This window comes from Grammomys surdaster, unplaced genomic scaffold, assembly GCF_004785775.1.
Source record: "Grammomys surdaster isolate TR1022 unplaced genomic scaffold, NIH_TR_1.0 349, whole genome shotgun sequence".
Taxonomy (NCBI): domain Eukaryota; kingdom Metazoa; phylum Chordata; class Mammalia; order Rodentia; family Muridae; genus Grammomys; species Grammomys surdaster.
In genome coordinates this window covers 1,297,228-1,324,881 of record NW_021604768.1, presented here as the reverse complement: position 1 = coordinate 1,324,881, position 27,654 = coordinate 1,297,228, and the positions used below count along the sequence as shown (strand labels likewise).

The 27,654-nt window shown below is 38.6% G+C and overlaps 1 protein-coding gene and 1 non-coding gene across 2 annotated transcripts in view; one reads left to right on the top strand and one right to left on the bottom strand.

Annotated features, from left to right (window-relative positions):
• Terb1 (telomere repeat binding bouquet formation protein 1) overlaps positions 1–27,030 on the bottom strand; it is a 67,561-nt gene extending 40,531 nt beyond the window's left edge. The window contains exons 1-8 of the mRNA XM_028779263.1: positions 26,991–27,030; positions 13,746–13,859; positions 13,155–13,283; positions 12,159–12,290; positions 10,225–10,285; positions 10,022–10,137; positions 9,801–9,923; positions 1,994–2,146 (exon numbers count right to left, since the gene is read on the bottom strand). Coding sequence (XP_028635096.1) covers positions 1,994–2,146; positions 9,801–9,923; positions 10,022–10,137; positions 10,225–10,285; positions 12,159–12,290; positions 13,155–13,283; positions 13,746–13,859; positions 26,991–27,030 — 868 coding nt within the window. The remainder of the gene's footprint in view (positions 1–1,993; positions 2,147–9,800; positions 9,924–10,021; positions 10,138–10,224; positions 10,286–12,158; positions 12,291–13,154; positions 13,284–13,745; positions 13,860–26,990) is intronic.
• LOC114631008 lies at positions 25,744–25,846 on the top strand. The gene has a single exon (XR_003712892.1). It is a non-coding gene; the product is annotated as a U6 spliceosomal RNA (small nuclear RNA).
• Positions 27,031–27,654: the final 624 nt, after the last annotated feature.

Genomic DNA, 27,654 nt, shown 5'->3' with positions numbered 1-27,654 from the left:
CTGCCCCTGCCCCTGCCCCTGCCCCTGCCCCTGCCCCTGCCCCTGCCTCCTCAGTGCTGAGATTGTGCCATCACAACTAGCCCTTTATGTGCTCTTTAAAAGAATGTTTTCTTTTTAGTTGCTTTGCATGATGCTGTAAATACGAACTAATACTATAGTCCAAAAAGCTGAATATATGTACTCTTACCTTATATATCTCCTTGTATCTACGTTGGACAGTAAGGACATTACTATATTAGATAATCAAACCCTGCCTGAGGTTGAAATATTGTCTTATCTGATGCTACTAATATTAATGATGCAATGAAGGATATACAAACCTATGATAAACTGTGATAAGATTCAAGAAGTATACTGTGTTAAGCTATACTTTTCCTCATAAGGTATATATTTTATTTTATTTTTGATTGTTAGGACGGGGTCTTAAACAGCTTAGGCTGGCTTTAAGACTTATTACTAAGCAGAGGCTAGCCCTGAGCACTGATTCCTCTACTTCTACTTATTAAACGCTGGGTTCATAGGTATGCACTACCCAGCATGGCCTTTACAGGGCTTTCAATAGAGTTCACTCAGAGTTTAGTAACACTGGTATGAACAATACTCAAGGTTGTGAATTATTTAAGGAACTATATATCATTTAAATTTTTACAATTTACTTATTGTGTTTGTGTATGCATTTGCACATGTGTCATGGTGCACACATACAGGTCAGAGGACAACCGTATCCATGAGTCAGTTTTCTCATTTCACCACATGTGCTCCAGGATTGAACACAGGTTGTCAGGCTTGGCTGCAGGCACTTCTACCTGCTGATACATCTCATAGTTCAAGGGACTACATCTCAACAATTTTCCTGTCTCCAGGACTCAGCACACAGGAGGTATTCAGGAACTGTTTATTAAGTAGGCATCTAAGAGCTGGAGAGATGGCTTAGCAGTTAAGAGAACTTGCTAGTCTTGTAGAAGGAGACTCAGATTCAGTTCCTAACACTAACATCATAGCTCACAGTCACCTGTATCATCAGTTCCAGGAGATCCAATGTCTTCTTGTAATTTCTAAGGCCACTAGGCACACACATGGTATATGTAAAAACATTAAGATAAAACACTCATATACATAAAATATATCTCTAAAAACTCAGCCATCTACTTTTTGGGTTGTTTGTGAATGTAAAGACTTCCTTATTACAAGACTTTACAGACTATCATTCTAAGTGTTTCTACAAATGGGAAGCAGATGTGTCCATGATTCTGGTTCTGCTGCTCACTCATGCAGCAGGTATGTCAGACATCACCCTTGCCACATAAAGGCATGTTTTAATTCTTTAAGTTTTATGTATATGCATGTGTCTCTATATAAGTATATGCCACGTGTGTGCAGGTACCTGCAGAAGCCAGAAGAAGAAGTTGGATCCCTGGAGTGGAGTTACAGGTGGTTGTGAGCCATCCAACTTGGGTGCTGAGAACAAAATTTAGGTCCTCTGGAAAAGTAGCCAGAGCTCGTAACTGCTGAACCACCTCCCTAGCTCAAATCCAATTATTTACATAAGTCCCAAAATTTTATAAATTGAGTTTCCATTTCTGATATCTCAATATCTTTTGATTTATCATCTAAAATTTTTTATTAAAGTTGCTTTTTCTTTTTAAAGACAAGGTCTCATTGTGTTATCCTGGCTGGCTGGGATGCAGAAGATCCATTTCATGCAACACCATTCTAGATAACACAACTCTTTAAGTGAAATAATGATTTAAGAATAAGAGGATCTTAGTTTGATTCTCTCTTAGACCTAAAGTCAGACTTAGATATACATCCTTAGAGAAGCTGTCACTTTGGATGGGAAAACAAGGAATTGAAATAGGTAATTTCTAAGATTCCTTTGCCCACTTACTTAATGTACCTATGCCCACTTATAGTACTTAATGTAGCATGTCAACATTCATCATGTTCAACTCAAAATCCAATTATAGAAAATCGACTAAGCATTTTCACTCACAGTTATTAGTAATACATGCATCCATGGTCTTTGTCACTACCACTGCAAGCTTAGCACTGGAAAGAGTATTGTGTGAATCAGACTCCAGTTGCACAAGAACTTGAGACAAAACATCCAGTCCACCAGAAGATACAAAGCAGTTCTGAACATGTGCTTAAGAAATAAAGTAGCAAAACTATTAATATTTCAAAAACAAAAGGTATATTGTTTTATTCAATCATTTTACATTAAATACATTTTATTTGGCTTTTCAAATACTGAAACTCTCCAAAATTAAGGGATTAAAAGGTCAACTTTTGTCTATTTATGTACACACACACACACACACACAGTAACATAGTAACACTCCCCTGACATAGTACAATGATCTGTATAGTAGGACAGTGCTTTGTTTTGTGTAGGAAACCTTTCATTTCATTTCTGAGAGCTGGCCTGTTCTGTAACACGAATAAAGTGCCCTTTATAACTATAAACAAGCATTTCAGAAGGGCTATAAAGAATAAATTCAGTAGGGGTGCGGAATGGAACAGTGCTCTAGCCCTATCATCTTAGGACTGTGGAGGCTCACAGCAGGACCCTAACTCAACATAATAACAATCAAAGAACAGATTCATTCCTTTATCTTGGTATTATGATCAGCAAGTTGCCTATTTTCTAAATTTCAGCATAACTCATATCTCAGACTGCTTTGCTCTACAAATAACAATGTGTCTCAGTGTTTCAAAACCACATACAGTTTTGGTTTTCTTTTCTTTTTTTTTTTTTTGAGAAACAGGGTTTCTTCTATATATTCCTGGCTGTCCGTCCTGAAACTTACTATATAGACCAGGCTGGCCTTGAACTCATAGATATCCTCCTGCCTCTGCCTCCCAAGTGCTGGGATTAGAGGAGTGTGCCATCATGCCCTTCTTGCCCTGCCATGTATGCCTTTTATTTATACCTAAGTATTTTGCTTCTTGAAGCACAAAATTCTATCATTGAGCAAAGATTCAATAACAGATACATTAAAAAACCTATGTTTATATGTTATTTGTATATAAGTTAATTTTTGAGACAAAGTCTCACTATTTACCCCGAATGGCTTCACACTCAAGATTCTCTTGTTGCTTCTTCCCAAGTGATGTTATAGGCACCTCTCACCATGCCCCAGCTTGAAAATCATGTTGATAAGAAAGGACCCCCTGAAGCTCTGAAGTCAGTATCTCTACAGCTTCTATCCTAGAAACAGGCTTATGACCAAGGGATATGAGGCTAGTAGATAAAATCCTGCCACAAGGCTTTTTCCTAAGTGAGTGTAGTTCCGAGGATGATGATTTAAATGTCAATGATTAAAAACAAAATTTAATTTTTTTATTGTAAATAAAAGAGATATTTGCCTAAAATAATCTCACATCCAGAATTTGACACAGATCACTTACTTATTTGGTGGTAGGGACTGAAATAAGAAATATATACACACATCAGCATTTCTCTACTAAGCTACATCTCTAGCCACTCCCCCTTTCCAAAAACATATTTTGTGTTTATATTAATTATTTAGTTATCTTTGTTTTTTGAGACAGTCTCATGCAGCCCAGGGTGCACTGAACTCCTTACGTTGTTAAGACTGACCTTTGACTCCTATTTCCCTGCTTATACCAGTGCTGGAGTTACAGGTTTGTGCCACTATCTGAGAAAGGGACTAAAAATTATACAATGTAATAAAAATTATATTTTGTATTTACTTTGGAATATTTTTATTTATTCTCATGGAAAGAGTGGAAACTGCATGCTATGGTGTGCATATGCAACTCAGAGAACATCTTATGGAGTCAGTTCTCAGCAAGCACCGTTACTCACTGATTTCAGGGCCTTTAAAAACTTCACTGAAATTTAAAAAATTATTTTACATTTATTTATTCATGTGCATGTGCACACATATACATGCTATAACACATATGTGAAGAACAGAGGACAACTTTTGGAACATGGTTTCCAACTTGCATGCTATAAATCCTCATCATCAAACCCAGACAGTCAGGCTTGATAGTAAGAGCCTTTACCTGCTGAGCTGTTTTGCCATCTTAGTTTTAAGGACAAGTAAACATTTTCAACATTATGGTGACTAAAAACAGCTTCTTCACTACAAAGTATTTTTTCTGTTGTTGTTCAAAAAGGAAGGTTTTGGTCTTGTCTGTGTTTTTCAAAGTTTATATTTTATTTTTTTGAGATGAGGTCTCATGTAGTCTAACCCCTTCTGGATTCTGTGGGTGCCTGCATGGACATAGTGCATATACAGACATGCAAGCACATACATACACATAAAGTAAATGTCAAAACCTATCCATAAACATTATACATCTCATGATTGACATATTATTTCTGCAACGTTTTGCTGTGTTATCAAACTGGATCACAGTGACAACATATTTAAGATATGTGCCTACAGCCCTAGTGCTAGGGAAACAAAATTAGGCAGATTTCAGGGGTTTGCTGACCAGCAAGTCTAGCCGAAATAGCAAGCTCCAGTCTCAAAAAGAGACTGGACCTTGTCTCAAAAAGTATGGTAGAGAGTGATAGAGGAAAATACCCAAAGTTGTTCCTTGACCTCCACATTGGAATGCACAGGGAAGTATATCTACAGCCACATGTGCATATGAGTACTTGCCCGCAAGATATATAAATAGACACAAATGACAGTTTTACATTTCCAATAACTTGCTGGGGCATATAGAATACTATTTATTTTGTATATTCTTGTAGTACGTTGGCCTAATGCTGCTTATGTTCTAATGCTAATTTTGTGCCCCTCAAGACTGGTACCCTAGAGAAGAGAAAGTCCACACTTAAGACACTGAGTAACCCTGTCCCTTAGTTAACTGTGATTGAAATAAAGATACCAACAGCCAATAGCTGGGCAGAAGAGATATAGGTAGGGTTTAGGTTTTGCGGGCTTGGGGTCAGAGAGGAAGAAGAGGAAGAAGAATGTGCAGGAGAGGAGAAAAAAAGAAGCCACCATGAGTTAGCTGAGCCATAAAAAATGTGGTCTTGAGGGCTGCCCAACTGGAGTTAAGGGCAGCCCAGATGGAACATAGCAATTAGTAAGTAATAACTCAAGGTTATTGATAGGAAAGTAGATTCTAACAATATGGAGGGTAGGCAGCTGCCCAGCTTTGGTGCTGCTTAAGGTATATTGTAAATATAAAAGCTGTGAGTTTGTCTTTCATCCACGAATTTAATAACCAAGGTGGAGTAAAAACCCTGAGCGAGGATTTTAAATACTTTTTACTATATGTCCTTATATTCTGTAGTCATCCTAAAATCACTATTAGCTATAGTAGGGTGTCTGAATATTTTTATATATACTATCATGCCATTTATGGGGAAGATTCCTTCTTTATTTTCCATCTCTATGAATTTTATTTCACTTTCTTGCCTTATTTCACTGGCTAGGATGTCTAATAAAATATTAAATAAAAATAATGTTTATAGTCATATGTAGCATCATATATAGGTCTGTGGTGATGTGAATAAAGATGGCCCCCATGGACCCATTAGGAGTGGCACTATTAGAAGGCGTGGCCTTGTTGGAGGAAGTATGTCACTGAAGGGTGGGGCTTTGAAGTTTCAAATGCTCAAGCCAAGCCCAGGGTCACTCTGTCCTCCTACTGCCTACTGATCCAGATGTAGAATTCTCAGCTACCTCTTCAGCACCATGTCTGCCCACATGCCACCATGCTTCCCATCATGACAATAATGAACAAAACCTCTGAATTGTAAGCCAGCCCCAATTCAATGTTTTCCTTTATAAGAGTTGCTGTGGTCATGGTGTCTCTTCAGAGCAATAGAAACCCTAACTAAGACAAGGCCCTTTATCACATTAAGTATGTTCCCTTCCATTCCTAGTTTACTAAGAGTTCTTATTACGGGGTTGGGGAGATGGCTCAGCAGTTAAGAACACTGTCTGCTCTTTCAGAGGTCCTGAGTTCAATTCTCAGCAACTAATGGTGGCTCACAACCATCTATACGGTGATCTGATCCCCTCTTCTAGCATGCAGGTGTACATATATAGGGCACTCGAATACATAAAATAAATAAATCTTTTTTTAAAAAAGATGAAAAATAATTTTGAAAAAGAGTTCCTGTTATGAAGACATGTTACATTATGCCTAATACTTTTCCTCTAACTATTAAGACTATCATATAGTTCTTTTTTCTAGCCTGTGATTATGGTTTTCTAATGTTAAACCAATCTTACACTCCTATGAGATAGGCCACTTGGTCCTAATGTATTATATTATTATCCTTTCTCCATATGGTTAAATTTTTAGAAAATCCTTTTTGAACTCAGACTGGCCTATAATTCACAATGTAGACCAAGACAGACTAAAAATGGTGGCATCATCCTGACTTGATTTTTAAATGTTTTGTACTGTATTTTTGCATCTAGGGCTAGGACTGTAACTCAGAATGGTCAGAATGCTTGTCTAACATATACAAAGCAATGGATTTAACTCCTAGCACTACATAAATCAAGCATGATGATGTTGACACACATTTGTAATTCCAGCATTTGGGAGAAGAGGCAGCAAGTTCAGGAGTTTGAGGTTATCCTCAACTACACAGAGAATTGGAAGCCAACTTAGAATATATGAGGCTGTGTCTCATATAAACAACTAGTATTTTTATATCTATGTTCATAACAGACTTGACCTATAATTTTGTTCAAATGCTTTCTTTTGGCTTGGATATAATGCTAGCCTTACAGGATGTATTGAGAAGTGTTTTTTTTTTTTCTGCTTCTATTTTTAGAAATAATTTATATAGAATTTTGGGGGGCTTTTTTCCTGACCTGTTTGGTGGAATTCACCAGTAAAATTATCAGGGTCTGAAATTTCCCTGCGTTTATGAAAGCTTCAGTTTGTGAATTCTGTTTGACATGGAACTGTGGAGTCAGGTGTGATGGTACACGATTGTAATCTCAACACTTTGGAGGTGGAAGGGAAAGAACAGTTCAAAGCCAACTCAGCTACCCAACAACTCCAAGGCCAGTCTCAACTACACAAAACCCTGTCTTAAAAAAATAAGAAACCTGGGACTGGAGAGGTGGCTCTTTGGTTGAGACCACTCTCTACTCCTTTTTTTTTCTTTTTTGTTTTTTTTTTTGTTTTGTTTTGTTTTGTTTTTTTGTTTGTTTGTTTTTTTTTCCGAGACAGGGTTTCTCTGTGTAGCCCTGGCTGTCCTGGAACTCACTCTGTAGACCAGGCTGGCCTCAAACTCAGAAATCTGCCTGCCCCTGCCTCCCAAGTGCTAGGATTAAAGGCACGTGCCACCACCGCCCAGCCACTCTCTACTCTTGAAGGGAGGGGACTTTGGTTCAGTTTCGAAAACCCACTCAGTGAGTCACAACCACCTATAACTCTAATTTGAAAGGCACCCTCTGGTCTCCAAAGGCACTGCACACATAAACACACTCATTTAAAAAAATTCTTCAAAAATCAATTAAAAAAAGAGAAAAAAAGAACAAATAAATAAACATTCCAGATAGAGAAATATTCAAATTATCTACTTTTTGAGTAAGTTCTAGTAATTTCTATATATTAAAGAATTTGTCCAAGTCATTAGAATTTTCTAATTGCATGATATGAAACTGTTTCTACTATTACTTTACTACGTTATGATAATGAGGCTGGCTGCTCTTCCAGAGCTCCTGAGTTCAATTCCCAAGACCCACATGGCAGCTCATGACCATCTATAAAGGGATCTGATGTCCTCTTCTGGCATGCAGGTGTACATGCAGCAAAGCACTCATATTGTACAAACAAACAAATAGCTCTGACAAGATCATGAGTGAGGAATGGAGAGATGGCTTAGCAGTTAAGAGAACTGGCTGCCCTTCCAGCAGACCTGAGTTTGATTCCCAGCACTCAAGAGGCAGCTCATAACTGTAACTCCAATCCCTGTAACGGAATCCACATCCTCTTCTGGCTCCACTGGCACACATGTAGACAAGCATTCATATACATCAAATAAAAACTAGGAAACAAAATCTAGAGTGATGTTACTTCTTATGGTAATTTAGGTTGGTAATTTAGATCTTTGAAGGGTGGTGGATTGGGGAAGAGGAAGATAAGTGCATCACACTATAGCCCAGTCTGGCCAGAAAGTCGCTATATATGTAACTCAGGCTAGCCTTGAACTTTCAATAATCCTTATCTCTCAGATTTACACAACCTCCAGAAATCCGAGTCTTTAATAACCATATATTTGGTTACCAGTCATCTTTTCAAGTTTTTTTGTACATTTATTTTTAAAAATTGCATTAATGCTCTGACCAGGGCAACAGTGCTTTGCTCAGACATCAGCAGAAAAGCTTCCTCCTGTGGCACACAACAACAAATACAGAGACCTGCAGCCAGATGTTATGTAGAAAGCGAAAGACCTTGGGACACTCAGTCCTAAATGGGATGCCATTAGTAAATCCCTCCCTCCTCAGAGCTCAGGATAAGAGCCAAAAGAGTCAGAGAACACCAAGAAAACAAGGCCCTATAGATCAAAATGAGCAAAGCTTATATGAACTCACAGAAACTGAGGCAGCATGCACAGGTCTGCATCAGATTCTCTGCATATACATTATGGCTTACAGATTAGCATATTTATGGGACTCCTGACTAAGCAAACAAATGAGTCTCTTATTTTTGTGCTTTCTTTTGGGCTTGTTTCCTTCTGTTTGTTTGTTTTGCCCAACTCTGATGTAATAGTTTTTTTTCTCTTATATATTTTATTTTGTTATATTTTAAATTTTTTCAAAGAATATTACTTGAATATAAAAATTATATTTATTATTAAGGAGTTATATGTATATGTGCATGTTGTATGTGAAAACACATGCATGCACATGTACTTGGATGTCAGAGAACACTTGTGGAATCAGTTCTCTCTTGGCACTTTTATGTAGGTTCTGAGGATCAAACATGGCTTCATCAGACTTGTATCTTTTTTTTAACATTTATTTTATGTATATGAGTACACTGTAGCTGTCTTCAGACACACCAGAAATGGGCATCAGATCCCATTACAGATGGTTGTGAGCCACCATGTGGTTGCTGGAAATTGAACTCGGGACCTCTGGAAGAGCAGTCAGTGCTCTTAACCACTGAGCCATCTCTCCAGCCCCAGACTTGCATCTTATTGAATGGTAAGTGCCTTTACAGACTGAGCCATCTCATTGGTCCCACGGTATTCATTTCTAATTTACTTCCATTTTGGTTAGAGTTTAAATCCTGGGGGAGGGGAGAGCCGTTGATTTCATTGCTTTATTTCGTGTGGGTATTTAGGAAGGAAAAAAACCTTATATTGCAGTATTGCAGGATGGGTAGCATGACATTTCAGAACTCAGGAGGTGCAGAAAGGAGGATCATAAGTTTAAGGTCATCTTTAGCTATACAGAGACATATATAGTGACATAAGCCAGTTTGGGCCACAGGAGACTGTTCTTAAACCCCACCTTCCAAGAAACAATTATGCTGCTGCCAAAATCTTTCCAATATCTTCCCAATAATATCGACTTCCAAGATTCTCTTATCTTCAAGAGACTAGACTAGAACTTAAGGCAGAGTCAGGTCATTACCTGTTTGAGGCCAGCCTGGTCTACCTAGTGAGTTCCAGGCCAGCCAAGACTATATAGTGAGACCCAATCACAAACAAAACAGTCTACATATATCCAAAACGGTCCAAATTAGAAGTACCAAACACATTAATTGAATTCAGCAGTTTGTTATACTTTGAAATACATTTCTTAATATACAACCTAGAAAATAATACTTACTATTATTTGCAAGAGTAAGTCCAATAAATGAGCATATAGGTCGAATTATCTCAGGTTTCATGCAGTTCCTTAGCCATTCATTAACATACGGGAAAAGCGAACAACAAAGTATCTGATTCTCATCTGAAAGGAGGGTCAACAGCTGGGTTTTAGTCTGGTTTTTGCAAACTATCAGTCACCATTCGCTTTTATATTTGTATTTAAATTGTTGAAATAGTTACCATTTTGAGGATTGTTGACACATACACACAGAGTACTGCATACTGAAGACCATAAAAGATAACTCTGGAAAACATTATTATCTGACAAATTCAACTCATAATTGGAAAGAACTGTCCTATTGGGTTAAAAAGAAAAGGTAATGAATTTTTATAAATGTGCTAATGTCCTAAGCAATGAATAATAAGACATTTTATTTACTTACCTGAACATCTGTGACAGAACTTCAATACAACCCGTTTCTCTCAAAAGAGTTTGTCCACTCCCTTAAAAAAGCCAGATACTGCATGAATATGACTTCTTTTTTTAATGACTTCTATTTAAAAATAATTTTATAAAAATTATAACACTTAAGTGGTATTTTTAAACTAGCTTTTAAGCTACTTTAAAGTAGTATGAAGTATACAGAATTACAGTAGGAAAAAACCTATAATCAAGGGGCTAGAGAGATGAGTCGGCAGTTAAAAGCATTTTCTGTACTTCTAGAGGACCTGGAATCAATTCCCAGCACCCACACGTTGCTTACAATCATCTATAACTCTAGTTCCAGGGGATCTGATGCCCTCCTATGGCCTCTGTGGGTACCAGGCATGCACATGGTGCATAGACATACATGTAGGCAAAACATCCATACACATAAATTTTTAATTTTTTTTTAAAAACACTTTAGCCAGCTTTATTATTGAAAATATACTATGCTTAGCAACTTACAACATTCAATTTTCCTCTAAAAGTTACAAACTGCTTATTTTAAGTTATAGTTCTGTTATAATATGAAAAAGAAAGATCTCCAAACTAGAAAAACTACAAATCTTTTTCAGATTTTCCAAAGTGGCAAAAAACAAAATCTAGAAGAACTTCAAGTAGCTAACAATTTCAAGGGTTAAGTGAAGCAGGTTTTTAAAACACAGAGCACTGGGGAGATGGCTCAGCCAGTAAAGCAGCAGCATAAGGGCTTGAGTATGATCCACAGCACTCTGTGAAAAATAAGTAAGAGTCTAGGCACGGGAGCTTATGTCCGAGCCTAGGCACAGAGCTTATGTCTGCAGGGGCTCGCCAGGCAGTCAGACGAGTCAGATTGGAAAGCTTCAGACTTAGTAAGTGACTCTGTCTCAAAAAAAAAAAAAAAAAAGTGGAAATTGATTGAGGAAGGTATACAACAACCACCTCCGGCTTCTACATCAAGCACAAACACATGCATATGTCTGTACATATGCATGCAAAGTTTTAACTACATAAACACTTTATATTTTATATACAAATATAAAATATATGTACACATGAGCACTTTATATTAGGTTTTCAACTTTTCAATAAACCTAAAATTATTCCAGAATAAAAACCACTGGCGACTAATAGTACATCTTGTAACAAAATAATCAATTCAGTGAAAAGTCGACCTATTCATTGAGTACTTGCTTTTCTTTTTGAAGAGTAAGTAGTACAAATCACTCCACTATTTGTTAAAAATAATGAATATTATGATTAAATATATATACTATTAATTCCTTCCTTAGAACTAGTATCTCTTACATGTCAATGAAATAAAAAGTTACAAATACATTTGGGAAGCGGAGTCCAAGACCTAGTCTCATCTACATAGTGAAACTCTGTCTCAAAAAATAGATATATAAATAAGTAAATAATTAAGGAAAGAAAGAAAGAAAGAAAGAAAGAAAGAAAGAAAGAGAGAGAGAGAGAGAGAGAGAGAGAGAGAGAGAGAGAGAGGGGGAAGGAGGGAGGGAGGGAGGGAGGGAGGGAGGGAGGGAGGGAGGGAAGAAGGAAGGAAGAAAGGAAGGAAGGAAGGAAGGAAGGAAGGAAGGAAGGAAGGAAGGAAGGAAAGAAAGGAAGGGCGGGCGGGCTAGAGAGAGATGGCTCAGTGGTTAAGAGCAGTCACTGCTCTTCTGAAGGTCCTGAGTTCAATTCCCAGAACCCACATGTCAGCTCACAACTGTCTGATCCTGTCTTCTGATGTGTAGATGTACATGCAGACAAAGTACTGATATACATAAAATACATAAATCAATAAATCTTTAAAGAAATAAAGGCACTAGTATAAAAATGACTAGATTAAAAGTATTAATGACTATTCCAAAAATACATTAAAATGTGTTTAAGCATTCATGAGAATGTACTTACTATTATTTGAAACCAGAGCCAAAAGAACATAGACAGACATTCTTTTCAAATTTGTGTTTGAATCATCATTAGTTAAGAGCAAGGTTAAATCTTGAAATAATTCTGAAGTACACAAAGATTGCTGACAGTAAACTGAAACATAAAATATAATTTTCATTTTAATGTATTAGCACAAATCATTTAAAAAATGTATTGAACAAAACACAAAAGTTGTCAAACTGAGGATGCTTCTAAACTAGCTGTCACTTAACTGGCATGTATTAGAAACAGTCAAATCTATAAAGACTTGATGCATGCTTACTTAAGTAAACTTAAAATATTTTTAAAATATTCTAAAATTACATTTACAGCACTCTTGTGGATGAGAGAGCAGTTTACAGGAGTTGGCTCTCTCCTTCCGTCATGGGACTTCCAGACATTCAATTCAGGTCGTCAGGCTTGTTGGCAAGCACCTTTACCTACTGAGCCATCTAGCCAGTCCCAAACTAGCTCCAAACATTTAAAGTACTCTAGAATTGCTAATAAAATCCTAACCAAATAACAAATGAAAATCATCCCAAGTGAAAAGAGAGGCCAAGTGAGAAAATTAAAAAAAAAAAAAAAAAAAACAAAGCAAGAAAAAAACTTAAGAAAAATCAGATATTTGCTTTGGAAAACAGAGGGACAAACAATATTTAAGCTATTAAAAAAAAACTTTTAGAGATGCATAAGTCTTTTCAAAGCTCAAAAATAACATGAGAAATGGTGCAATAGCAATATTTAGGAAGCAAACCAGGACAGCTGAGCATTTAAGGCCACCCTATGCTATATAGCAAACTTGACTCAAAACAAAACCAAAAACAACAACAACAAAACCTCCACAGGAAACAAACAAAAATGACCCTAAATAATGAGAATCAACCAGATGTGGGAACATTCACCTTTAAATAAAAAGAAAAAAAAATAAAGACTTATTTAAAATCATTACAAGCACAAAAAAAATATTTTATATGTTACCGTTTCCTTCTGCAATAGATCCTATTGTGTATAAGGCTGCTTCTTTCACCAGGCTATGCTTACTTGATTTGGCAAGATCTATTATAAACATCAAACCACCAATTTCCCGGAAATAAACACCCGCATCACCTGTAAGATTTGCAAATGAAACCAGAGATTACATTTACTTCGCTTACTCTGTTAAGGATTAAAGAATCAAATGAAAGCATATAACACACACACTGAGTACAAGAGAAGCAACCATGCATATTGATATATTACTGCACTACAAAACCAGACTAGAGTGAGCTGTGGGCTGTGTTGGCTTGGGCATGCACTCCCAGGGCTAATGAGGCCATCAGAAAGATCAAGAGTTTAACACCAGCCTGGGTTACTTGATGGAATGAGAAGAAAGAAAGAAAGAAAGAAAGAAAGAAAGAAAGAAAGAAAGAAAGAAAGAAAGAAAGAAAGAAAGAAAGGAAGGAAGAGGGGAAGGAAAGGAGAGGCAAGCATCATCACAGAGAAGAGGAAGAGGAGGAGGGAAAGAGAAAGGAAAAGGGGAAAAAGGAGAAAAAAATAGAATCATGAATAAAGTTAATTATTATGACTTACTGTTTTGTTTACAAACTGAATGAATAGTGATCAAAACTTCCTTTTGTGACAAAGGATTGCCCATATGATACTTCAGACAATCCAACAGTAACTTCAGGTCAGTCTTCGTTTCTACTGCAGAAAAATTTATTATTTTAAACACAAAAGTTTTCTTTCAAAGAACAATTATTCAAATTCTATTTCGTAATTACACATCTTTGAAATGTTTGCTTTTTAAAAAAATAAGCATATATTTGCTTTATAATCTAATAAAGATATCCTTAAAAGTTATTTTAAATGAGCTGGATGAAAATACATAAGAACTTAGAGGATGCTAATGAAGAGGTATTTATGAGAAAATTTATAGCACTAAATACCTATGTTAGAAAAAAAAATGGCTCTCAAACCAATGACCTTAGCTTCTACCTTAAGAAACTAGAAAAAGAGTAAACTCAGCCCAAAGCAAGCAAGGAAAAACCTCTAAAGACAAAAGCTAAAGTCAGTAAAACAGAAAAATAGAAGAGAATGGGCCCCAAGAGATGCTCAGTGCTGTAGAGCACTGGCTGCCCTCCAGAGAACCCGGGTTCAATTCCTAGAACCCACCTGACAGTTCACAACTGTTTGTAATTCTAGTCCAGGGAATCCAATGCCCTTTTCTGACCTCACTCTGGCATCAGGCATGCATAGATACACATGCAAGCAAAATATCAATACACATAAAATTAAACTTAAAAATTAAACAGAGAAAGTTCTTTAAAACGATCAGTAACACTGAGAATTCTCTAGCCAGACTACTTTGGATAAATGATTACAGACACCTTCTGGCTGGGGAAGACACATAGCTGGTCTGCTCTTGTAGAGATACTGAATCCCAAGCCATCCTAGAGGAGCCACTGCACTCAGAGCAGCAGGTAAGAACCCCATCTCACTCCCTACGCCCCAGAATTACAACTGGGAGCCAGGGACGCTCAGGACCCATCAGACACCCAAACCCCACCCCTCCGGAATTCTACATCCTTTCCGCCCCTGCCTGGTCCTTTTGGCTGGGACAGACACATAGCTAGTCTGCTCCTGTGGAGATACTGGATCCTGAGCCATCCTAGAGGAGCCACTGCACTCAGAGCAGCAGACACCTAACTGGTTTGCACTTGTGGAGACACTGTATCCTGAGCCATCCAAGAGGAACCACTGCACTCAGAGTAGCAGGATTTCCAGGTCCCAGAGGTGGCCTGAGTCCCAGGAGTTCTTTCACCCAGGAGCTTCGGATCACAAGACCACAGAGACATCTGGACCCTGAGGAGTTCTGACACAAGCAAGATAACCGGAAATACAGATTCCAGTCAGACACAGTGAGGGCAGGTAACACTAGAGTTAACCAGATGGCAAAAGGCAAGCGCAAGAACATAAGCAACAGAAACCAAAGTTACTTGGCATCATCAGTACACAGTTCTCCCAGCATAGCAAGCCCTGGACACCCCATTACATCAGAAAAGCAGGATTCAGAATTAAAATCACTTCTCATGATGATGATAGAAGATTTTAAGAAGGACATAAGTAACTAATTCCCTTAAAGAAGTACAAGAGAGCACAAGTAGACAGGTAGAAGCCCTTAAAAGAGGAATCACAGAAATCCCTTAAAGAAATGCAAGAAAAAACAAGGAAGGAATTAAACAAAACCATTCAGGATCTGAAAATGGAAATAGAAACAATAAAGAAATCTCAAAGGAAGACAACCTCGGAGATAGAAAACCTAGGAAAGAGATCAGGAGTCATAAATGCAAGCATCACCAACCTAATACAAGAGATAGAAGAGAGAATCTCATGTGCAGAAGATACCATGGAAAACATTGACACAACTGTCAAAGAAAATGCAAAATGCAAAATGCTCCTAACCCAAAACTTCCAGGAAATCCAGGACACAATGAAAAGACCAAACCTAAGGATAATAGGTATAGATGAGAGTGAAGATTCCCAACTTAAAAGGCTAGTAAATATCTTCAACAAAATTATTGAGGAAAACTTCCCTAACCTAAAGAACGAGATGCCCATAAACATACAAGAAGCCTACAGAACACCAAATAGACTAGACCAGAAAAGAAATACCTCCCGTCACATAATAATCAAAACATCAGATGCACAAAACAAAGAAAAAATACTAAAAGCAGTAAGGGAAAAAGGTCAAGTAACATATACAGGTAGACCTATAAGAATTACACCAGACTTCTCACCAGAGACTATAAAAGCCAGAAGAGCCTGGACTGATATCATACAGACCCTAAGAGAACACAAATGCCAGCCTCTACTACTATACCCAGCAAAACTCTCAATCACTATAGATGGTGAAACCAAGATATTCCATGACAAAGCCAAACTTGCATACACAAACCCAGCACTGCAAAGGATAATGGATGGAAAATTCCAACAAAAGGAGGGAAACCACAGCCTAGAAAAAGCAAGGAAGTAATCTTCCAACAACCCCAAAAGAAGATAGCTATACAAACATAATTCTACCTCTAATAACAAAAATAACAGGAAGTCACAATCATTTTTCCTTAATATCTCTTAACATCAATGGACTCAATTCTCCAATAAAAAGATGCAGACTATCAGACTGGATACACAAACAGGACCCAGAATTTTGCTGCATACAGGAAACGCACCTCAGTGACAAAGACAGACACTATCTCAGAATAAAAGGATGGAAAACAATTCTCCAAGCAAATGGTCCCAAGAAACAAGCTGGAGTAGCCATTCTAATATCAAATAGAATCGACTTTCAACCAAAAGTAATCAAAAAAGATAAGGAAGGACACTTCATACTCATCAAAGGAAAAATCTACCAAGATGAACTCTCAATTCTGAACATCTATGCTCCAAATGCAAGGGCACCTACATACATAAAAGAAACTTTACTAAAGCTCAAAACACACATTACACCTCACACAATAATAGTGGGGGATTTCAACACCCCACTCTCAGCAATGGACAGATCATAGAAACAGAAACTAAACCGAGACACTTTGAAATTAACAGAAGTTATGAACCAAATGGATTTAACAGACATCTATAGAACATTTCATCCTAAAACAAAAGAATATACCTTTTTCTCAGCACCTCATGGTACCTTCTCCAAAATAGACCATATAATTGGTCACAAAACAGGTCTCTACAGATACAAAAAGATTGAAATAATCCCTTGCATCCTATCAGATCAGCACGGACTAAGGCTGGTCTTTAATAATGACAAAACCAATGGAAAACCCACATGCACATGGAAACTGAACAACTCTCTACTCAATGATGACTTGTTCAAGGAAGAAATAAAGAAAGAAATTAAAAACTTTGTAGAATTTAATGAAAATGAGGACACATCATACCAAAACTTGTGGGACTCCATGAAGGCAGTGCTAAGAGGAAAACTCATAGCTCTAAGTACCTACAAAAAGAAACTGGAGACAGCATACACTAACAACTTGACAGCACAACTAAAAGCTCTAGAACAAAAAGAAGCAAATACACCCAAGAGGAGTAGATGGCAGGAAAAAAATCAAACTCAGGGCTGAAATCAACCAAATAGAAACAGAAAGAACAATATAAAATATCAACAAAACCAGGAGCTGGTTCTTTGAGAAAAATCAACAAGATAGATAAACCCTTAGCCAGATTAACCAGAGGGCACAGAGACAGTATCCAAATTAATAAAATCAGAACTGAAAAGGGAGACATAACAACAGAAACTGAGGAAATTCAAAAAATCATCAGATCCTACTACAAAGGCCTATACTCAACAAAACTGGAAAACTTGGATGAAATGGACAACTTCCTAGACAGATAACAGGTACCAAAGTTAAATCAGGAACAGACAAACCATCTAAACAGTCCCATAACCCCTAAGGAAATAGCAGCAGTCATTAAAAGTCTCCCCACCAAAAAAAGCCCAGGACCAGATGGCTTTAGTGCAGAATTCTATCAGACCTTCAAGGAAGACCTAATACCAATTCTCTTCAAACTATTCCGCAAAATAGAAACAGAAGGAACACTACCCAATTCGTTCTATGAAGCTACAATTACACTCATACCCAAGCCTCACAAAGACCCTACAAAGAAAGAGAACTTCAGACCAATCTCCCTTATGAACATCGATGCAAAAATACTCAATAAAATTCTAGCAAACCAAATCCAAGAACACATCAAAACAATCATCCATCATGATCAAGTAGGTTTTATCCCAGGAATGCAGGGATGGTTCAATATTCAGAAATCCATCAATGTAATCCACCATATAAACAAACTCAAAGAAAAAAACCACATGATCATCTCACTAGATGGTGAGAAAGCATTTGACAAAATTCAACATATCTTCATGATAAAAGTCTTGGAAAGATCAGAAATTCAAGGCCCATATCTAAACATAGTAAAAGCAATTTACAGCAAACCAGTAGCCAACATCAAGCTAAATGGAGAGAAACTTGAAGCAATCCCACTAAGATCAGGGACTAGACAAGGCTGCCCACTCTCTCTCTACCTATTCAATATAGTACTTGGAAGTCCTAGCCAGAGCAATTAGACAACAAAAAGAAGTCAAAGGGATACAAATAGGAAAGGAAGAAGTCAAAATATCACTATTTGCAGATGATATGATAGTATACTTAAGTGACCCCAAAACTTCTACCAGAGAACTCCTAAACCTGATAAACAACTTCACCAATTGGCTGGTTGTAAAATCAACTCAAACAAATCAGTAGTCTTCCTCTACATGAAAGATAAACAGACTGAAAAAGAAATTAGGGAAATAACACCCTTCACAATAGTCACAAATAATATAAAATACCTTGGTGTGAATCTAACCAAACAAGTAAAAGACTTGTATGACAAGAACTTCAAGTCTCTGAAGAAAGAAATCAAAGAAGATCTCAGAAGATGGAAAGATCTCCCATGCTCATGGATTGGCAGGATAAATATAATAAAAATGGCCATCTTGGCAAAAGCAATCTACAATTAGATTAAATGCTATCCCCATTAAAATCCCAACTCAATTCTTCACAGAGTTAGAAAAGGAAATTCTCAAATTCATTTGGAATAACAAAAAACCCAGAATAGCGAAAACCATTCTCAACAATAAAAGAACTTCTGGAGGAATCACCATCCCTGACCTCAAGCTGTACTACAGAGCAATAGTGATATAAAGTGCATGGTATTGGTATAGAGACAGGCTGGAAGATCAATGGAATAGAAATGAAGACACAGAAATGAACCCACACTCCTATGGTCACTTGATCTTTGACAAAGGAGCTAAAACTGTCCGGTGGAAAAAGGACAGCATTTTCAACAAATGGTGCTGGTTCAACTGGAGGACAACATGTAGAAGCATGCAAATTCATCCATTCTTATCCCCTTGTACAAAGCTCAAGTCTAAGTGGATAAAGGACCTCCACGTAAAACCAGATACACTGAAACTAATAGAAGAGAAGGTGGGGAAGAACCTTGAATACTTGGGCACAGGGGAAAAGTTCCTGAACAGAACACCAGTGGCTTATGCTCTAAGATCAAGAATTGACAAATGGGACTTCATAAAATTGCAAAGTTTCTGTAAGGCAAAGGACACTGTCAATAGGACAAAACGGCAACCAACAAATTGAGAAAAGATCTTTACCAATCCTACATCTGATAGAGGGCTAATATCCAATATATACAAAGAACTCAAGAAATTAGACTCCAGACAATCAAATAACCCTATTAAAAAATGGAGAATAGAGCTTAACAAAGAATTTTCAACGGAGGAAACTCGAATGGCCGAGAAGCACCTAAAGAAATGTTCAGTATTCTTAGTCATCAGGGAAATGCAAATCAAAACAACCCTGAGATTCCATCTCACACCAGTCAGAATGGCTAAGATTAAAAACTCAGGTGATAGTAGATGCTGGCGAGGGTGTGGAGAAAGAGGAACACTCCTCCATTGTTGGTGGGTCTGCAAGATGGTGCAACCACTTTGGAAATCAGTCTGGCGGTTCCTCAGAAAATTGGACATAGCATTACCTGAGGATCCAGCTATACCACTCCTAGGCATATACCCAGAAGTTGCTCTAACATATAACAAGGACATATGCTCCACTATGTTCATAGCAGCCTTATTTATAATAGCCAGAAGCTGGAAAGAACCCAGATGTCCTTCAACTGAGGAATGGATAAAAAAAAATGTGGTACATTTACACAATGGAGTATTACTCAGCTATTAAAAACAATGAATTTGAGAAATTCTTAGGTAAATGGATGGAACTAGAAAATATCATCCTGAGTGAGGTAAGCCAATCACAAAAGAACACACATGGTATTCACTCACTGATTATTGGATATTAGCCCAGAACCTTGAAATACCCAAGATTCAACTCACAGGCCACATGAAGCTCATGAAGTAGGAAGACCAAGTAGGGTTGTTTCGGTCCTTCTTAGAAGGAGTAACAAAATACTCAAGGGAGCAAATATGGAGACAAAGTGAGGGACAGAAACTGAAGGAGGGGCCATCTGGAGACCATTCCACCTGGGTATCCATCCCACGTGCAGTCATCAAAGGTAGATGCTGATGTGAAAGTCAGGAAATGCATGCTGACAAGAGCCTGATAGAGATGTCTCCTTAGAGGTCTGTCAGAGTCTGACATAGTCAGAGGCAGATGCTCACAGCTAACCTTTGAACTGATCATGAGGTTCCCAATGGAGGAGTTAGAGTGAAGGCCATTGGAGCTGAAAGGGTTTTCGGTCCCATGAGGAGAGCAACAATACCAACCAACTAGAGCTTTCAGGGACTAAACCACCAGCCTGGGAGCACTTAGGGAGGGATCCATGGCTCCAGCTGTATATGTAAGGGTGGAGGGGCCTGTAGGGCATAGGTGGGAGAAGAGATCCTTGATCTCATGAAGGCTGGATGCCCCAGTGGGTGAGAATTTGATGGTGGCGCAGTTGGAGTGGGGGTAGGTAGGGGCACATACGCAGAGAAGCAGGAGGAGGGGTGAGGGGATAGGGGGCTCCTGGGCTGGGGGGGGGATGGGATAAGGGGATAACATATGAAATGTAAATAAAACATTCAATAAAAAAAGAAACAATACAAAAAAATGATTACAGACAAAAATTACCAATATCAGATCAGACAAGAGCCAGATATAATGGCTCACACCCATTATCCTAACATTTAGTAGGCTGAGGCAGGATTGCCACAAACTCAAGAACTACGTAGGCCAGCCTAAGCTATAGAAAGAGACATAACTAAACAACCATCTCAGATTCTCAAGATAACATTTTGTACAACTTCATACAAATTCAATGATGTAGATGAAACAGAAAAAAATTGCTTTCAAAGATATAAATCACCCAAACTCACCCAAGAACAAATTACCTGAATAAAACTATATTTATGAAAGAACCTGAAATCGTAGTTACAAAGCTTCCCACAACAAAAACTCTAGTTTCAGATGTTTACATTTGACAACTCCACCAAACATTTAGAGAAGAAATAGTATCAAAAAGGTTATTTCCTAATTAAAAAAAAAATAGGTATCACTATATTCTATGCCTATCTCAATCTTAAGGTCCTCATGCCTTAGCCTCTCCAGTAACCAGGGCATACCATGATGCCTGCTTCCCAACTCATCCTGAGGTTGGCATTACCCGTGTATCAAAACTAACACCATTACAAAGAATAGAAAACTGTAGACTAGTGTCCTTCATGTACCACACACAATATCTAGTAAGATGTTTTAGTAAGCTGAATACAATATATTAACAATGCATCATGACCAAGTTGGTTTATCCAAGGAATATAGGGTGGATTTCATATTTGAATGAAAATCAGTCAAAATAACATATCAAATTAAAATCAAATCCTCTTTTATTATATAAATGACATATAGGTGTTTGAATAACTTTGTTGTTGTTGTTGTTTTGTTTTTATCGAGACAGGGTTTCTCTGTGTAGCCCTGGATGTCTGGAACTCCCTATGTAGACCAGGCTGGCCTCAAACTCAGAGATCTACCTGCCTCTGCCTCCCGAGTGCTGGGATTAAAGGAATGAGCCATCACTACCTGGCTTGTTTTTTTTTTTTTTTAAGTTTTTATTTTTTTGTTTTGGCTTTAACAGTATTTTATTACATTTATTTATTCATTCACTTATTTGTTTATGAGGAGGCACATGTGAAGGTCAGAGGATAATATGCACAGTTTTCTTCTACCATGTGGACCCCAGAGATCAAATGAGGTTGTCAGACTTGGCAGCATGTGCTGAGCCATCTCACTATCTTTGGCATAAGTTTTGAACTAAGATTTACAAGGGGTAAACTTAAAAATAAAAAAAAAACACATACTACAAAAATCTGAGATACATCAATCTTTAGTCTTCTATTTATAAAAAAAAATCAACTAGCAGTTTGTTTCAGTTAAACAATTTGTGATATAATCTGTCAGAACAATATATAGTACCAAGATTATTACTGAGTTGACTTTGAGCAACATCCCAACATTTATTCATAATTATTGTATATATGAACATCATCTGGCTATCAATGTAACATTGATAATATGGCAAATAAAATTTTGAATAAGGCATGGTGCTTTACAATTCTGAGCACATTTTAAGATGTGTTCCTTCATTCCCTTCAGCACTTCCAGACTGAAAGTCTTCTCAGACTTTAAGATTTCCTATCATATTCCTTTACTCTTAGCCAAAGCACCTCCCTAACTATACAATTATCACATTTCCTCTTTATTTACCCTTTTTTTTTGAGGTGGGGGGCTGAATAAACTAATTCCTTCAAGTCCTGAAGGAAATGCACACAATACCAAGAGCTACAAGCAATAAAAGAAAACATGACTGAATAGACCTAAAATTTAAATTTTTTGTTTGGGTGTTTGTTTGTTTGTTTATTTTTGTTTTGAGACAGGGCCTAAGTATGTAGCTCTGGCTGTCCTAAAACTATGTAGAGCAGGCTGGACTTGAACTCACAGAGATCTGCCTGCCTCTGTCTCAAAGGCATGTCTTAAAGGCATGTATCACGATGCCTGGCTTAAAATTCAAAACTGTTTCAAGATACTATGCAGAATGTAAAAGCAGCTCAATCTAGAAAAAAAATATTTTTCCTATTTTTAAAAACTTTTTGGTTCTTTGTGAGTTTCACTTCATGTACCCCAAGAAGGAAATCTTTTCAAACCAGATATTCAATTTTGTGTTCATCCCCTGGGATCAAACCCAGCACTGTTTAGCAACTCACATCTGTCTGCAACTATAATTTCAGGGGATCTGATGCAGCCTTCTAACCTCTGAGGATACTAGGTATGCAAGTTGTTCAAATATACATGCAAGCAAAATGCCCATATACATAAATTTTTAAATTAGTGTGTATGGGGGAGGTAGAATTCAGAAAACAATTGGTGGGAGTTGATTCTCTCCAACTACATGGCTCCTGGAGATCAAACTCGTGTTGTCAGGTTTAATGGTCTTTACCCACTGAGCTATCTCACCAGCCTCCACATAGCTTTAGTCTGCTTTTCGTTTATTAAAGGCATGGCCTCAATATGGCCCATGCTGGTCTGAACCTTGCTATGTACCTACGGATGACTTTGAACCCTTTCTCCTGCCTCTATCTCTTTACTTCTACTTTCCCTCAAACCTGAACCTGGGAGTGGCCTGTCTGTAACAGCAGGGGCTCCAGCACCCCTCCAGCCATGCTCAGTATCTTTGCTTCCCTATATAGCTTCCCAGGTTTTACTTCTCAGCCTTCTTTAAAACTTCTCGAAGCCTGGTGTAGTAGTGCCTTTAATCCCAGCACTTGGAAGGCAGGCTGAGTTCAGGTCAGCCTGGTCTACGAAGTGAGTTCTAGGACAGCCAGGGCTACATAGAGAAACCAGTGAGGGGAGCGGACAGTGGCAAACAAACAAAAATAAAAAACAAAACAAAAACAAAAACAAACATGAACTCTGATGAGGCCTCTTTGACTCTTTGTAATCAGCCAGACAGAGAGAAAACAAATTTACTGTGTGATGAGTGATGTCTGATCTGAGAGTTAATTAATAGCTGAAACTGGAATAAAGGAACCTGTTTTTGCCTGGGCAGGGTATTAATTAATTAAAGTGGCATCATGTGGCAAATCAACACCAATGACGCCATTGTACCTTGTAAACTTACTGTTACTGGTGCAGTATATAGTTCAATTGGTAAAGTGCTTGCCTAGCACCAACAAAGCTCCAGCTTCAATCTCCAGCAGCTCATAAACCAGGCATTACTGCAAATGCCTATAACCCCAGCACTGGGGACTCGGGAACAGGAAGACCAGAAGTGTGGTATCCTGTGCCACATACTGAGCTTGAGACCAGCCTAGACTACATGAAAGCCTGACACAAAATAAAAACCAATTTTGACATTGTAGACAGAAACAAACATATTCATCTACATTTATGACAGTACCCTTGCAACAGTGAGTCACCATGTCTAAGGATGTCTTTTATATTCTGCCAATAAATCTACTATCATATGGATTTTTTTTATTATTATTTCAAGTAGAGTCTCACTATGTAGTCCTGGCTGGCCTAGAAATATATAAAGTAGGCAGGCCTTGTATTCAGAGATCTGCCTGTCTCTGCACCATGAGTACTGGGATTAAAGGCATGAGCCACCATGCCCAGCTCATATGGCATGACTTTCCCATAATTTCTGATGTCAGAAATTATATTATAGACACTGTGATCATTTGTATATGCCTGGCCCAGGGAGTGGCACTATTAGAAAGTGTGACTTTGTTGGAGTAGATGTGTAACTGTGTTATAGGTTTTAATAACCCTTGTCCAAGCTGTCTGTAAGAGTTTTCCTGTTTGCTTTCAGAACAAGATGTAGAACCCTCAGCTCCTCCTGTACCATGCCTGCCTGGATGCTGCCATGCTCCCACTTTGATGATTATGGACTGAGTCTCTGAACCTGTAAGCCAGCCCCAATTAAATGTTGTCCTTATAAGAGTTGCCTTATCTGTTCACAGCAGTAAAACCCTAACTAAGACAGGCACAAAGCAGGTGTTCAATACGTATGCTATGATATATTATTTTCCTTTAAGTTAATATATACCATCTTGCAAGGAAGCTCATTAAGACAAAGGATGGTGGTGCATACCTTTAATCCCAGTATTAGGGAGGCAAAGGCAGAAGGATCACTGTGACTGTGAATTCAAAGCAAGCTTAGTCTGTATAGTGAGTTCAAGGTCAGGTAAAACTACATTAAGAGACCCTATCTCAAACAAAACAAAACCAGGACAAGGCTCCTTAATAGTTAGGAAGTAGGCAACTTAGAAGCTTCAGGAAGTCCCTGAAACTAATCTGATGTGTTAGGCCCCTCCCTCCTCATATATAAGAGGTAAGAACTGCTGAGAAACACTCTCAAACCAAAAGAATTCCTTTGAAAAGGCTTAGACCAACTAAACTGTCTGGAAGAGACAGAAAACAACTAAGCAGCCTGAAAGAGATACTTTCCAACCTGTTAAGCTGCTTGCAGGTTGTACTATGTGTTCCAGTTTCTCAGCTTTCATGAGCTGGGGTAGGCTTCTGATGATACAGCTGCCTTTGAGTCATTTCTGCTTCTGCAAATAAGTCCTCATTCATATGCTTTGTGTGTAGCCCCAGTAAGGTAACTGGCTTACCAACTTGGATTTGGTATCCTTTCTTTGGCCTGTTGGCAAATCCCTATCTGGGATAAGTAGATGTTTGTTCATGTCCCCTCAGAATGTCATAGAACATATATATAAGTTGATAAATGATTCTTTTGTTTTCTAGATGCTACTGAGATATTACACACACACACATACACACACACACACACAATTATACAACTATAAAATACATAAAACTAATGTAACTACATGATTCATGATTTCTCACCTTGTGTTTTCTTTGGATTCTCACTTTCCATGCTTGTCTTTTTCCCTTATATTTCATCTGTAAGATAGGGCATTTTTAGTTAGATCAGCTTCTAGGAAATATTCTGGACCATATGCTTGCTTCAGCAGCACATATTCTAAAACAGGAATGATACAGAGAAGATTAACATGGCTCCTTCACAAGAATAAGACACAAATTCATGAAGCAGTCCATGTTTTAAAAAATTTAAAGAATGAAATATTCTGGGCATGATGATGCATGTCTGTAATCTTCAGGCAAGAAAGGGAGTGGAAGAAGGGTCATGAGTTTGAAGCCATTCTGAGCTACATTGAAAGTTCCAGAAAAGAAAGAGGGGGTAGGGAAGAAGGAAGGAGAAGATAAGAAGAAAGACTGTCTCAAAACAAGCAAACAAACACAAACACAGGAGGGACAATCCCTGGGATCCACATAGTAGGCAAAAACAGACTCTCAACCACACATGTGCTAACCCATACATGCACAGGCACACACACGCATGCACGCACATACATATACATACACAAATAGATGTAATTAAAATAAATATCTGCAGTAAAGGTCCAGCTGTCATTTTCAAAAGGTTAAATAATTATAAAATTATACTTAAACTTAAAAATAGCTCACTTCCCAAGTCAAAAGTATGTGCCAAATCAAGCAATTATGAAATGTTTTCAGATGTTTTGTGGATACAAATTATCACTGACAATGAGATTGTAAAATTTTTTGCCCTGTTTTCACAGGGGTAGGGGTGGGGGTGGGGATGGGGATGGGGAACTTTTCACATAACAGGACACACAACCTTACAGGTTTTATTCAACTTACTCTCCAAACCAATAAAGTCAAGGGCAAATGTACCTAGGAAAACTAACAGAAAACATAAATAAGAAAACTATCTGATTATTGCACACCTCTTTGGTCCTGGGGATGGGACTTAAGGTAGAATCTATCATTAAGGAACACACCCAGCCTCTGAAATTTGCTACTCTAAAAACGGTCACATCAAAAGCTTTGTGGAAAAAACAAAAGCTACATATCCCCCTTCCTCCATGATAGACAAATATCTTCCTGAGTAGGGCTGGCACAGCTGAAAAATCCTAGCATTAACTGCCACCCATAAGTCGTTCAAGGTGGATGTCCATCTGCCTTCGAATCCTGTATTTGTGGAAGGCATCCTCTAACGTGAGCAAAAAGGCAAGCATGTAACTTGCACTATCAACTTTCTGTTAGGATAGCTTAAAGGGAGTGTGAAATAAGTCATTCAGGTCCCAGAAAATAAGGAGGGTAACAGAAACCAGCTGTTCTACGGGATGGATAGGATGTGGGGGACCACACCCTCACGGCTCACCCGGGCTCACAGGCTCCGGCCTCACAGGCTCTGGGTCCATCCTTGTTCCTTGGGTTAAGGCTCCCTCGCCCTACACCCTCGCTCTCGCTCAAGGCTACGCAGGCCTGGCTCACCTAAAATGCTGAAAGAACTCCTGTCAGGAGGGCGGCTGGCCCAAGACGTTCCTCCACAGCTCTCCGCAGGGCACCATGCACTGCTCCCGAGCCCGGCTCGCGGACCTCCCGGGAGCAATCCCCGGGTTGCCAACTTTGGCGCTTCAGCTGCTGCTGGACACGTGGTCCCGTCCTCTTTCTCACTGTGGACGCGACACCTTCCCAACACCAGAATCACCCGGAGCAGCGCGGACGCACACAACCGTCCGAGCAATCAGACTCTGACGACCTTTCCCCACACAGGCCGTGGCCACTGCGTCAGGAAAGCCCTTGCCCCTCAGCTCAATCCGTCTCCTCAGGTGAGCCAGTGAAGCGGGGCCACGCCAGCACCATAGCTCTGCCCCGGAGGCAACAGGCAAGGCTGGACCGAGCTGAGGCAAGACCTGAAACCCGGGAAGCGGAGGCCGCCGTGGCCTTTCCACCCGGGACCGAGAGCCTTGTCAGGCCTGCACCAGCTCTTCCCTGCGGCAGCCTAGACCACGACGCCTGACTGGGTTTCCCACCCCGCGCGA